A 15402-nucleotide genomic window follows, 5' to 3' on the forward strand; every position below is an offset into this window, starting at 1 on the left:
ATTAATAGTTCAAAGGTCATGCTACATTTTGCAGATATCAATACATCTTCAAAATTACTTTTAAAAAAGAGTATCCCAGGAGCTGGGGTTGTAGCTCAGTGGTAGAACCCTTGCCTTGCATGCATGAGACACTGGGTTCGATCCTCAGCACCACATAAAAATAAATAAGTAAAATAAAGACATTGTGTCCATCTACAAATAAAAATATATTAAAAAAAAGAGTTTTTATTTTCATCATTGGTATATGGAAATACTCAGACACAGAATAGTTAACAATGACAATATTAGTAGCTGCAGTGCCTGTGTCCTTACCCATCATACTATGCCACTGAGAACACATTCTAGCACTATTCAACCTACCCATGGCTGTATATCACCACGTTGTAGACTCTGGATGATCAATGTGAAACACTTCACCAAGTCTTGATATGAAACCACACCTTCAAAACCAAGTCAGACTAACATTATTTTCATATTTCTATAATTCAAAAATGTCATTAAACTTAAGAATACACAAATGAATTAGAAGAATCTGTACTATATAGATGGGGAAAAGGAAAAAAATTTACAGAAAAAAGACTTAATGCATTTTTTAAAAAATACTTTTTTAGTTGTAGTTGGACAATACCTTTATTTTATTTATTTATTTTTATATGGTGATGAGGACCAAACCCAGGGCCTCACACATGCTAGGTAAGTGCTCTATTGCTAAGCCACAACCCCAGCCCCAACTTAATACATTTCTAAGGTAAAACATTGAACTGAGATTGCCAGAAAATAATATAGTAAGCAAAATATTAAGAAATACTTTTGATTTTTCTAATAATTACAAATTTATTAGGTATATATTTGTGTTCATATAAATATAACATAATCCTGGGGGTGTTGCATGCCAGTAATCCCAGCAACTGGGGAAGATGAGGCAAGAGAATCTTGAGTTCAAAGCCAGCCTCAGCAACTTAGCAAGGCCTTAAGTAACTTAGCAAGACCCTATCTCAAAATAAAAAATAAAGAGGACTGGGATGTGGCTCAGTGGTTAAGTGCACCTGGGTTCAATCCCCAGCACCATAAATAAATAAATAAATAAATGAAACATAAAGCAAAATCTAATACTTTAAAAAGCAGGAGCAGAGCTGAGATTGTAGCTCAGTAGTAGAGTGCTTGCCTAGGACCTGCAAGGCCCTGGGTTCTCGATCCTCAGCACTTCAGAATAAAACTTGTCCCTCCAACCATGTCAGACCTCCTGGCTCTAAGAAATTCCAACCAAAAAGCATATCAAGGTTAAAGACAGAACTTACATAAAAAAAATAAATAAAGGTATTGTGTCCAACTACAACTAAAAAATAAATATACAAAAAAAAAAAAAAGCAGGAGAAAAGAATAGACTTATAAAATTGCTTTATCTTAATATAATTCTTGAGCAGAATATGCCAATCTATTATTAGAAATGAATTTGATAATATAAACATAGACTAGTAGTACATACTGCATTATTTCCAAAAGATTTAAATAACAAAAAAAATTTTTAATCACAATGGATACCTACTGCTGCTCATTTTGCACCAAAGTTGTTCAGCAAAATCAAGATCACCCCGCACTGTGATAAGTACGGACCTATCAACTGCAGCAGTGTCATGATTCACTGTCTGAAAAAGATATAAATTTGAGAGAATGTCAGTTTATTTATTTTTAAAGTGAAATAGCTTAAGTTTTTAAAGGCTGCTCTGAGACATTGCAGATTTATCAACACAAAGAATAATATGAATTATTTTCTACACCTTTTCATTCACTGATGAGACATACAATAGATTTGAAAAACTAGACTTCTTAAAGTTATTTTAAAACTCTAATGCCTAGAAATGAGCATTCAGTTTTCTTTCCACATAATATTTATTAAATTACCTTGGTCTCCATTTTTCTTTTCATTAAAATGAGACATATCTAGTTTTAATTACTAATACCACATTATATCGTAATAACATCATTTTAAAGTGTATTAGTATACTATAGCAATATCATCATATAGTGTACTGACATTCATTTCTCTGTAATTGAGTAGCTTAATAATAATGAGATTGTACCAGATCCACTTAAGATGATACAACAAGAAAGGTAATAGCATAAGCAAATTTTCAAAGCATTTCCTGTGTACATTTCTAACTAATAATAATCACTTACCTCTGCATCTTTTTTTGTAGGATCACCAAATCCATCCAGCTTATTTAAGTCTAGAAAGTAGCAAAAGCTAATTAACTTAATTTTTGTTTTCAAGTTTTCCAAATTATTTTCATCCTACTCCTATTCTCAAGTAGCAAATGGGAAGAGTAAAAGTATGAAATTTAACAAATTACCTAACTCTGCAGTGGCAGTAACAATAAATACCCATCAGGTAGGGGTGTGAGAATGAACTGAGGTAACATGAAAGCCCCTGACACACAATGCTGGACACATGGTAGGTACTCAAGGGTTACTATTTCATCCTTCTTTTCCTATGATCTCAAATATATTTGTGTTATATAAATTTCAAACTAAATCTTAGCTTTTTTTTTTGTTTTTTTTGTTTTTGTTTTTGTTTTTTTTTATACAATTACTTAGGTCTTTAACATTAGCACTTCGGAATAAAACTTGTCCCTCCAACCATGTCAGACCTCTTGGCTCTAAGAAATTCCAACCAAAAAGCATATCAAGGTTAAAGAGAGAATTTACATTTAAATATACCAAGTGTAAATTCCTATTTAAGAAAAACAAGAGTGAATTAGGAGTTTCATAGGGGCAATTTAGCAAGATGTCTCAAAAAATAAAAAATAAAAAGGGCCGAGGGTATAGCTCAGTGGTAGAGCACCCTGGATTCAATCCTCAATACCCCAGTCCCTGCAATAAGAATGAATTAGGAAAACAAACACCATTCAGAAATTCCTGCACAAGTTCAATAGCAGATTTTGCTTCCAGGGGCTCGAGCCATTCAGTCACACCAGTCTTCAAACCATCAGCCAAAACCTATGGGAGATTTTAAAAAGCCCAGAAGCTTGTTAGTAGAAAATATAGCTTAATAAATAAGGATGTATTTAGTACTATTAATTGCAGTGACATTTCTTGAGTGTTTAAACTCAATTGCACTGTGAAAGTATATGGTAGACTGCTTGCCTACCATGTGTGAGGCACTGGGTTCGATTCTCAGCACCACACATAAACAAATAAATAAATAAAGGTTCATCAATAACTAATAAAAATTTTTTTAAAATGAGGTAGATATTACTATTACTCTCATTTCATTGAGGTGAGGCTAAGCTAATCAAGGTTAAATAACTTGATCATAGTCACTCAATTATGTAATTCCAATTAGTAAAGAAAAGCCAACAGCACATGAAAATAAGTTCAAAGTCATTAGAAATGCAAATCAAAATTACAAGATACTAGTTTGTTCCCACTAGAATGGCTATTATTTTTTAAATTTGACAATATCAAGTGTTGGCAAGGATACAAAGAAACTGGAACCTTCCTACAATGCTGGTAAGAATGTAAAATGCTGCAACCACTTTGGAAAAAAGTAACAGTGTGATAGTCCCTTCAGAGGTTCAAAACAGTTACCATAGACCTAACAACTCCATCTATGAAATATGTAAACATGTCTACACAAAAACTTGCATATGAATGTTCACAGCAGCATTATTCATGATAGGCAAAAAGTAGAAACAACTACAATGACCGTCAGCTGATGATTGGATAAACAAGATGTGGTGTATCTATACAATGGAATGCTACTTAGCACTATAAAGGACCAAACAGAAAGTAGATAGTGATTGCCACAGGCTGATGGAGGTGGGAAGTGAATGCTAATGGGTATAGTGGGCACCAGATTTCATGAAGGGGTGATGAAAATGTTTTAAAATTAATTGTTGATGTGTACAACTTGGGTAAATATACTAAAAACCACTGAAATGCACAGTTAAAATGAGCGAATTTTATGGAATATAATTTATGTTTCAATAAAACTATTTTCAAAAATAAATGAAAAGAAATGAGCAGGACAGCAGCTGGATCATACCTGGCTTTGTATGCCAGGATATATGGAATTTCTACTGTATTAAAATGAGACATGCTCCTAAGATTCAATTTGTAGAGTAGAGCTAAAATTACTAAAATATAAAATTCTTCAAACACACATTAATCTTTAGCATCAATCAAAATTCCAGTTATGAATAGCAGGCCATTTGGAATAAACTGGCAATTGACCCACCTGGAAAGGGGGAACCCTCATATAAATAAAAAGAAAACACTCCAGTAGAAAATGGAAAGATTTGTAGTTACTGATGCTCCCCTTTAACACTGTAAGGACAATCACCATGTAAGTGATATTAGCAAACTTTTTTTATGAAAACATGCAATTTAATGAAAGTTAAGAATTTCAGAAGGATACTCACAAGGACAAATTTCAGTTCTCTGTGAAGATGATTCAAACAACCTCTGGGCTCTCCTGATTCCACTTTAATATTCTAAAAAGAACCCCAAATCTGTCAGTTTTAATGGGCAATAGCTGCATAAGAGAGTAACTTGCATTTCAAACCAACCACACATTTAAAAATATATTTTATAAAGCATCAATGAATTGAAAAATTAGATCAACACTTCATTTAAAACATTTTACCCATACTCTGCCATCTTGATACAGTAACCTAAGCTCAGGGAATTGTATACCCTCTCTACATACCATAAACAACTGTACTTGCATGGAACAATTGCCCTTTTCACATGCACGCTGTCCTGCTTGAAACACACACTTATTAATCTTTAGCATCAAGAGGACAAAGCAGAGAAATTTCAGTCAATGATAACTTAGCATTATCACACACTGTTGAGAGCCACAGCCAAAGGGGCCCCAGCAAACTTCCAGCTGCCAGCAAACTTCCAGCTGCCGGCTGATGATTGGCTCACAGCAGCCCCAGCAACATCTAGCTGATTGGCTCCTCTGCGGTGATGTTCATTGGGCTGTTTCCCTGCCCTTCAGACTGCCAGCTGATGATTGGCTCACAGCGGCCCCAGCAACATCTGGCTGATTGGCTCCTCTGCGGTGATGTTCATTGGGCTGTTTCCCTGCCCTTCAGACTGCCAGCTGATGATTGGCTCACAGCGGCCCCAGCAATATCTAGCTGATTGGCTCCTCCATGGAGCTGCTCATTGGGGGACTTCTTTGGCTCCGCCCACACGACCCAGCCAATCAGCCTCAAGAGCAGGAGGATTGTGGGAGGTGGTGAGGTTTGTGTGGGGGTGAGAGGCTTGTGGGAAGCCGGTGGTGGCAGTTGGGCTCTGAGGGTTTTTTCCTGAGGAGCGGTTTTGTTTGGCGTTTGTAGTTCTAAAAATAAAGTTAGTTTCTTTTGACAAGTGGCTCCTGAATTGTGCCCAGCCAGACTGCGGCATTTGGTGGCTCGCACGGGGAGCGACTGAGGGTAAGTAAACTGCTCGCCCCTGAGGGCAGGACGAGAGGATGGGTAGCCATTCTAAGTTTCCTCTTTTGTTTTGCTTCATTTTTGTTTTAACTTGCCTGTCCCTGGAGATGAGTGAGACGGAAGAAAAACCGCTCACATCTGAGGAAAAACTATTTGCGTCTGAGGAACAGATAGGGAGAAAGGACGGATGCACATGTCAGGAGGATAGAAAGGCTGATATAATGATTTTGTGTGGTTCCATTTTTATTTCATTCTGTCTCGGTTTTGTTTGGTGTTATCTTGTTGGGTTGTATTATAGTAGAAATACGGGAACAGAAATTAGTAAAAAACAAACCGAAAGACTGTTAAGTAAATTGTTAGAGGAAGGAGGCATCTCAGTAAAATCAAGAACAGTCAGGGCATACGTTGATACAATACAAAAATGTAGCCTATGGCTTTTTAAGGAGGAGTTGTTAGATATATCACAATGGAACCATCATGGTGAAGATTTAAAAAGAATAGAAAAGAACAACCCAGGGACTCTGCCAGTTGGCACATTGCCATTGTGGACGTTCGTATCTGGTTTGCTTAGTCCAAAGCCTTCAGTTCAGACAAAGGTAGAGGAAGGAGAAGACATATTGATTCAAGTAAAAGAGAAGGTCTTTCAAGCTAGTGAGACAGAGGAAGGAAGTTTAGAGCAGAAAAAGCCATCAGGGGGAGAAGTTACAACAGGAGACTGCTACTAACAGCATTCTATCACCAGAGGGCATAAGTGTCCAATCAACAGCACCACCTCCATATGCTAGGAGGCTCCCAACCCCCGCAGTTGATAGTTGGGATCCTGACACAGGATCTCAAGTATGCCCTGTATTTGAGGTAGGAGGGCAGCGAATTTACCAGGGTTTAAATTTCAAAACAGTGAAGGAGCTAAAAGAGGCTGTAACAACCTATGGTCCTCAAGCACCCTTCACTGTAAGCTTGGTCGAATCCATTAACAACTTGAACATGACGCCAGCAGATTGGGCTAATATGTGTAAAGCTGTGCTAAATGGAGGACAATACCTGTTATGGAAGGTTGCCAATGAGGAATTTTGCAAGGAGATGGCTAGGCGAAATGCAGCAGCTGGTTATTCTCAGAGAAATCTAGATATGTTGTTAGGAAAGGGACCTTATGAGGATCCGCAGCAACAAATTGCATATGATCCTGGCGTATACTCACAAATTGCTGTAGATGCAGTTAAGGCATGGAAGACTTTACAAGGACATGGAGGTTTACAAGGTCAATTATCTAAGATAATACAAGGAGCTAATGAACCTTATGCTGAATTTGTAGATAGGCTTATTCAAACAGCTACCAGAGTTTTTGGGAATACAGAACAAGCAATGCCATTAATAAAACAACTGGCTTATGACCAAGCGAATCGTTGGTGCAGAGATATCATTAGACCACGGAAACAGGAAGATTTAAACACATATATTAAATTATGTAGAGACATTAATGAACAAGAGCAAGTCATGGCAGCTGCAGTAAAACAGGCTTTAGATGCCAGAGACATTAATGAACAAGGGCAAATTGTGGCAGCTGCAGTAAAACAGGCTTTATATACCAGGCCAAGAACATGCTACAATTGTCAACAAACAGGACATTTTAAAAGGAATTGCCCCATAGGAGGAGGGTTTAACAAAACTAGGTATCAAAGGAGTAGAATACCGGGTATTTGCCCACGATGCCGTAGAGGGAGACATTGGGCTAATGAATGCCGTTCTCAAACCACCATAGAGGGTACTCCATTACATTGGGCTAATGAATGCCGTTCTCAAACCACCATAGAAGGTACTCCATTATCAAAAAACGAACAAGGACAAGGTGTTTATCCACAATATCGTGGACAAAGGCATCAGGTTCTGTTGCCAAAAAATAGAAAGGGGGCCCCAATGCTCCGGGGCCCCAAACCACAAATATACGGAGCACTGGAGGAACCCAGCAACCCCATCAGGGTAGTGACCAGGACACATTGTCCATCAGATCCCTCATCAGACAAACCAGAGGGAGCGCAGGGTTGGACATCTGCGCCTCCGCCAGATCAGTACTAACTCCAGAGATGGGAGTTCAAATCATTCCCACAGGGGTAAAAGGACCTCTTCCCAAAGGAACAGTAGGCTTATTATTGGGACGCAGCTCTTCTACTCTAAAAGGACTTTTGATAAGTCCTGGGGTAATTGATCCCGATTATGAAGGTGAAATAAAAATTATAGCCAGTTCTCCAAAGGGTATATCAGTAATTTCACCAGGAGATAGAATAGCACAGTTACTAATAATACCAAGCCTACATGATAAATTTTCCAGTCATGCTGTAGAAAGAGGTTCCAAGGGATTAGGCTCCACAGGTGTAGATTGGGCTATGCTTTCTTTAAATTTAGATTCTCGCCCCATGCTAAAACTAAATATTCAAGGACATGAATTTAATGGGCTACTGGATACAGGTGCAGACCTTAGCATCATCTCTCGTCAAGAATGGCCAAAACATTGGCCATTACAACAAGCCACTCAAACGCTTCGAGGCCTAGGAGTGGCGACTAATCCCGATAGAAGCGCAATGGTATTAGATTGGAAGGATCCTGAAGGATGTGAAGGAACTATACAGCCATATGTATTGGATCATCTTCCCGTAAATTTATGGGGACGAGATGTCTTAGATCAATTAGGTTTGACATTAACAAATAACACCAATCAAAATGCACCCACTATTATGGCTAGACAAGGTTTTAGGAAAGGAAAAAGATTAGAAAAACAAGAACAAGGTATAGCAGCACCAATTCAAATAGATCAAGGAACAGACAGACATGGGTTGGATTTTCACAAAGGGCCACTGAGACAATAAAAATTACATGGAAATCAGAAAGACCAGTATGGGTTCCTCAGTGGCCCTTGACTAAAGAAAAGATACAAGTAGCCCATGATCTGGTCAAACAACAATTAGCGGAAGGACATATACAACCTTCTGTATCTCCCCATAATACTCCCATTTTTGTCATCAAAAAGAAATCTGGTAAATGGAGATTATTGCAAGACTTAAGAGCCATTAATAATGAAATGGTCATTATGGGACCTGCTCAATCGGGGATTCCTCAATTGTCTGCTTTGCCAAAAACTTGGTATGTTTTAGTTATAGATATTAAAGATTGTTTTTTTTCAATTCCAATTCATCCTGAGGATAGTCCACGTTTTGCATTTACTATCCCTGCACTGAATCATGAAGGTCCTGATCAGAGATATGAATGGAAAGTACTCCCTCAAGGGATGGCTAACAGCCCAACTATGTGTCAAATTTATGTTAACAAAGTAATCCAGCCACTTAGAAATCAAAATCCTGAACTACAAATATTTCACTATATGGATGATGTATTATTAGCACACAAAGCTAAAAACACATTGCTAGAATGTTATGCCACACTTACAAATTTATTAAAAAATTATAATCTAGAGATAGCAATAGATAAAGTACAATTAAATTTTCCAATTAATTATTTAGGAGTTCTATTATCCTCAACCATGGTCTGTCCACCAAAAATTCAAATACGAGTAGATCAACTCAAATCACTTAATGACTTTCAAAAGTTATTAGGAGACATAAATTGGATAAGGCCTTATCTAGGTATTCCAACAGGAGAATTAGGACCTTTATTTGATATCCTAAAAGGTCCATCAGATCCAAATTCACCCCGAATGTTAACGCCTGAAGCAAGAAAGGCATTAAAAATCATTGAAACATATATGGAAAATATGCATTTGGATAGAATTGATATAAGTTTGCCTTTATTATTTATTGTACTACCAACAAAAAATATTCCTACAGGAGTATTTTGGCAAGAAGGTCCATTATTATGGATACATTTATCTTATTCTCCTAACACTATTCTTACTAGGTATCCTGAGGCTGTAGGACAATTAATACTCAAAGGAATAAAAACAGCAAAGGGAGTATTTGGAATTTCTCCCAATAAAATTATTACTCCATATACTATGAATCAAATTGATGAATTAGCTAATGAGTTAAATACTTGGGCAATAATCATGTGCAAATCTAATGAATGTTTCATTTGATAACCACTTACCACCTAATCCTTTATTGTCTTTTTGGTCATTGCATCCTGTAATTTTTCCAAAAATGACAAGAAAAACACCTATCATGAATGCTCCAAATATATTCACTGATGGGTCAAATAATGGTACAGCAGCAATAGTTACACCTGATCAAACTTTTACATTTTTAGTACCCAATCAGCTCAAAAGGTAGAACTTAATGCAGTATTACAAGCTTTTGTGATGTTTAAAGATTCTGTATTTAATTTATTTTCCGATAGTCAGTATATAGTTAATGCTATAGTATCCCTTGAAGATGCTGGTAGGATTTCCCCTTCTTCTACTGTTTTCTCTTTGTTTTCCACTATACAAAGTTTAATCTGGGACAGAAAAGATCCATTCTTTATAGGACATATCAGGGCACATACAGGATTGCCTGGAGCCCTTAGTTTGGGCAATGATTTAGCAGATAAAACTACACATGACATACATATTTTCTCTACACTAGAAGAAGCTATAAATTTTCATAAAAGGTTCCATGTCAATGCTAATACTTTACAAAAGCGTTTTAAAATAACTAAAGAACAAGCTAGACAAATAATAAAACAATGTCAAAATTGTGTGACCTTTTTACCACAAGTTAATCTTGGAGTCAATCCTAGAGGATTGATACCTAACCATATTTGGCAGATGGACGTCACACACTTGCCAGAATTTGGAAAATTAAAATATTTGCATGTTGCAGTTGATACTTCTTCTGGATTTTTGATGGGCTCCCTTCATGCCGGAGAAAAAACTAAAGATGTTATAGCTCATTGCTTACAAAATTTTGCCACTGTGGGCATTCCAAAACACTTAAAAACAGATAATGCCCCTGGTTATACTTCTACTTCTTTTAAACAATTTTGCTCATCATTTGGCATTACTCATATAACAGGAATCCCATACAATCCACAGGGACAAGGCATAGTTGAAAGAGCTCATCAAACTATTAAAATGTACTTATTAAAGCAAAAAGACGGAATTGGGAAGGGGTATATATTCCCCAAAGATAAACTTAAAATAACCCTTTTTACTCTAAACTTTTTAAACTTGGATTCATCAGGACTTAGTGCTGCAGAAAGGCATATGTGTCCAAAAAATGTACATAAGCCCAAGGTACTTTGGAAAGATATTCTAACAGGACAATGGAAAGGTCCTGACCCAGTAATTGTCTGGAGTCGGGGGTCTGTTTGAGTGTTTCCACAGGAAGAACAGCAGCCGATTTGGATTCCGGAGAGATTAACTAAAGTCCTGACCCAGTGATTGTCTGGAGTCGGGGGCCTGTTTGTGTATTTCCACAGGGAGAACAGCAGCCGATTTGGATTCCAGAGAGATTAACTAAAGCGATTTCTACAGACCAAAAAGAAGATGATTTGGCTCAAATCCATAACAGCTGATATCCAAAACTCCAATTTGGCTATCCTTACATCTGCGACAGAACCAGGATGCTTTTTTCAATATCTATTTTATTATTGCCCTTTCCCATATCATGAAGTTGGGAATTGTATACCCTCTCTACATACCATAAACAACTGTGCTTGCATGGAATAATTGCCCTTTTCACATGCACGCTGTCCTGCTTCAAACACACACTTATTAATCTTTAGCATCAAGAGGACAAAGCAGAGAAATTTCAGTCAATGTATCTAAAGACTCAATGATAACTTAGCATTATCACACACCAAAAATAAAAATCCAATAGTTTTATACACTCCTTCTAACTAAGCCAACAGAGCACTGTCCTAGTCAGAGGTTAAAGTTTTACAAATTTAAGACCGTATAATTTTTTTAAAAAGGCCAATATATGTAAATCCCTAGTATAGGAAAAGCACAAAGAATGTAATTATCCAAAATCCTACCATGCTGAAGGAACCACCGTTAACACTATCCAGGTTTCTGTGCAGGCCTTTTTTTAAACATAGTTGAGATCATACTGTATATATTATTTTGTATATTTCCTTTGTTCTTAAAAAGCATTTTCTATTAAGACATTTTGAAACATGACTTTTTAAAGCCTGGATAATATGTCACCATGGATATCTATTTTAACTACTTCCCTATTGAACATTCAGCTTTTGTTTTTAATATTTTAGAAAGAACTGTGTCCAAGACTGAATATCTTTTTTTTTTATTGTTGGTCGTTCAAAACATTACATAGTTCTTGATATATCATATTTCACAGTTTGATTAAGTGGGTTATGAACTCCCATTTTTACCCCATATACAGATTGCTGAATCACATCATTCACACTTCCATTGATTTACACATTGCCATTCTAGTGTCTGTTGTATTCTGCTGCCTTTCCTATCCTCTACTATCCCCCCTCCCCTCCCCTCCCCTCCCCTCCTCTCTCTCTACCCCCTCTACTGTAATTCATTTCTCCCCCTTGTATTATTCTTCGCTTACCCCTCACTTCCTCTTGTATGTAATTTTGTATAACCCTGAGGATCACCTTCCATTTCCATGCAATCTCCCTTCTCTCTCCCTTTCCCTACCACCTCTCATCCCTGTTTAATGTTAATCTTCTTCTCATGCTCTTCGTCCCTACTCTGTCCTTAGTTACTCCCCTTATATCAAAGAAGACATTTGGCATTTGTTTTTTAGGGATTGGCTAGCTTCACTTAGCATAATCTGCTCTAATGCCATCCATTTCCCTCCAAATTCTATGATTTTGTCATTTTTTAATGCAGAGTAATACTCCATTGTGTATAAATGCCACATTTTTTTTTATCCATTCATCTATTGAAGGGCATCTAGGTTGGTTCCACAATCTTGCTATCGTGAATTGTGCTGCTATGAACATCGATGTAGCAGTGTCCCTGTAGCATGCTCTTATTAGGTCTTTAGGGAATAGACCGAGAAGGGGAATAGCTGGGTCAAATGGTGGTTCCATTCCCAGCTTTCCAAGAAATCTCCATACTGCTTTCCAAATTGGCTGCACCAATTTGCAGTCCCACCAACAATGAACAAGTGTACCCTTTTCCCCACATCCTCGCCAGCACTTGTTGTTGTTTGACTTCGTAATGGCTGCCAATCTTAACTGGAGTGAGATGGTATCTTAGGGTGGTTTTGATTTGCATTTCTCTGACTGCTAGCGATGGTGAGCATTTTTTCATGTACTTGTTGACTGATTGTATGTCCTCCTCTGAGAAGTGTCTGTTCAGGTCCTTGGCCCATTTGTTGATTGGGTTATTTGTTATCTTATTGTCTAATTTTTTGAGTTCTTTGTATATTCTGGATATTAGGGCTCTATCTGAAGTGTGAGGAGTAAAGATTTGTTCCCAGGATGTAGGCTCCCTATTTACCTCTCTTATTGTTTCTTTTGCTGAGAAAAAACTTTTTAGTTTGAGTAAGTCCCATTTGTTGATTCTAGTTATTAACTCTTGCGCTATGGGTGTCCTATTGAGGAATTTGGAGCCCAACCCCACAGTATGTAGATCATAGCCAACTTTTTCTTCTATCATACGCCACGTCTCTGATTTGATATCAAGCTCCTTGATCCATTTTGAGTTAACTTTTGTGCATGGTGAGAGGACTGAATATCTTCTACATGATTTTTTTTTTTTTTTTTTTTTTGGTACCAGGGATTGAACTCAGGGGCATTCAACCACTAAGCCACATCCCCAGCCCTATTTTGTATTTTATTTAGCAACTCTCACTGAGTTGCTTAGCACCTTGCTTTTGTTGAGGCTGGCTCTGAACTCAAGATTCTCCTGTCTCAGCCTCCTGAGCTGCTGCCTCATGGCACCCAGCAATATCTGCATTCTTAAGAACACAGGAAACCATAAATCATTTTAAGTCTCCACATAACAGACTTCATTAATCACTAGAAAATTCTGTTTTAATTTAATTTTAATTTTTTAGTTGTTGATGGACTTTTATTTTATTCATTTATTTATATGTGATGCTGAGAATTGATCCCAGTGCCTCACACACAATTGAGGCAAGTACTCTACCACCGACCCAAAAACCTAGCACTAGAAAATTCTTAAATTTCTAATTGTGGAATTGTGAGCAACTGATGGCTCAGCTCACTTGGCAAAACCTCCCCTGGATGCCCTGGTGAGACTCTAGGAGCAAGGCAAGACTTTCAGAGTTGTCCAGCCTTATACCCAGTGACTGCTAGAAATGAAAGCATGCAGCCCCAGCAATGAGCAAGTAAACCACCATTTAGGGGTCTTATAAACCCAAGCAGAAAAAAGGGTCCATTCCTACCAGAACTGCAATTGAAGAGAGTGGGGGAATTTGAAGAATCTCATCGACAGGACTCCAGGAAATATCCAAAGTGATTGTAGTTTGTGATGGGGTGACTATATCATCCAAAACAGTGGACTTAAAGAGCTCATACTGGGCAAAGCCTCTGGCTGTTACCTGAAAAGAATGCATCCAGCAGACCCTTAGCACTATGTTTTCAAATGGCCCAAAAGCCCATTTTTTGCAAAACTACTTTGATTCTTGTCCCAAAAGAAAAAAAGCACCTTACTCTGACTTTCATTCCAAATGGAAAAATAAGAGTTCTTTTTAAGTGACAAACATTAGCTTAAAGGCAAGAAGTCACATATAGTCAGCCCTCTGTATCCACTGGTTCTGCACCAACCATGGAGCAAAAACATATCATTTTAAAAACTACATCTGTATTGAATATGTACAGACTTTTTCTTGTCATTATTCTCTGAAAATAAAATACAGCAACTGTTTACAAAGCATTTACATTGTATTTGCTATTAAAAGTAATCTAGAGATGATTTTATGCACAAAGGAGGATATGCATCAGTTATATGGAAATACTACACCATTTTATATAAGGGACTTGAGCAACTGAGATTTTGGTATCTGAGGAAGGTCTTAGAACCTATCCCCATTGATACCAAAGGATGACTGTATCTTAGCTGCTGATAATATGAAAATAAACTTGATAAATTTCAGAAGTGAAAAAAATCTTTTTTGGGGAGAGGAGGTACTGGGGATCAGAAATGAAAAAAAAAACTCGGGGCTGGGGATGTGGCTCAAGCAGTAGCGCACTCTCCTGGCATGCGTGTGGCCTGGGTTCAATCCTCAGCACCACATACAAATGAAGATGTTGCGTCCACCGAAAACTAAAAAATAAATATTAAAAAATTCTCTCTCTTAAAAAAAAAAAATCTTTTGGGGAGAGGAGGTACTGGCCTTGCACATGGAAGGCAAGCATTCTACCACTGATCTACATTCACATCTTGAAAAAAAATGCTTAAAACTAGGAGGGCAGGTCAATAACATTTTGAAAAACAAATAAGAAATACTTACAGTAGACAAGTGATGTCTTTTCTTGTGCGAATTTTTTAGGTTTTCCAGACTTACAGAATAATTTTTATCAGCTACAGGATATGAAAGAAAAAATTAAAGGTACCACTCAAAATTATATTGTTAAAGAGTTAGAAAATCATAATTTCTTAAATTGTGAGGATGCCATAATACTAATAATTGTTGATATTATATTTAAAATCACCGTGAGTGAAATGTTTATTTAAAAATAAAAGTGAAACAAAGGTCAATATCACCATCAAAAATGTAATTAAAGCTAGGTGTGGTGGTACAGGACTGGAATCCCAGCAACTCAGGAGGCTGAGACCCTAAGCAACTTAGTAAGACCATGTTTCAAAAATAAAATAAATTTAAAAAATCATTAAATGTTTACTATGAGTCTGGAATTATATTGTTATTATATTCAGTTATTTACACTCTAAGGAAAATTTGCAAAAACATACACATGCGAATCAAATGAAAGCCAAACAAAACAGGCATAACCTCCTGTCCAGACTTTCTGGTTTTTCCAGAATCCTTCCTTCAAGTTATACAGTGGAGTAACTTCATGT

The 15402-nt window shown here is 37.1% G+C and overlaps 1 protein-coding gene across 1 annotated transcript in view; it reads right to left on the reverse strand.

Annotated features, from left to right (window-relative positions):
* ZWILCH (zwilch kinetochore protein) overlaps window positions 1-15402 on the reverse strand; it is a 44036-nt gene that overhangs the window by 16563 nt on the left and 12071 nt on the right. Inside the window, exons 6-12 of the mRNA XM_081293258.1 lie at window positions 14834-14904; window positions 13766-13921; window positions 4422-4493; window positions 2904-2997; window positions 2179-2228; window positions 1547-1646; window positions 361-440 (exon numbers count right to left, since the gene is read on the reverse strand). Of these exons, the coding sequence (XP_081149384.1) occupies window positions 361-440; window positions 1547-1646; window positions 2179-2228; window positions 2904-2997; window positions 4422-4493; window positions 13766-13921; window positions 14834-14904 (623 nt within the window). The remainder of the gene's footprint in view (window positions 1-360; window positions 441-1546; window positions 1647-2178; window positions 2229-2903; window positions 2998-4421; window positions 4494-13765; window positions 13922-14833; window positions 14905-15402) is intronic.

The sequence above is a fragment of the Spermophilus citellus genome, assembly GCF_964194105.1.
Source record: "Spermophilus citellus genome assembly, chromosome: 4".
In the NCBI taxonomy this organism is placed as follows: Eukaryota; Metazoa; Chordata; class Mammalia; order Rodentia; family Sciuridae; genus Spermophilus; species Spermophilus citellus.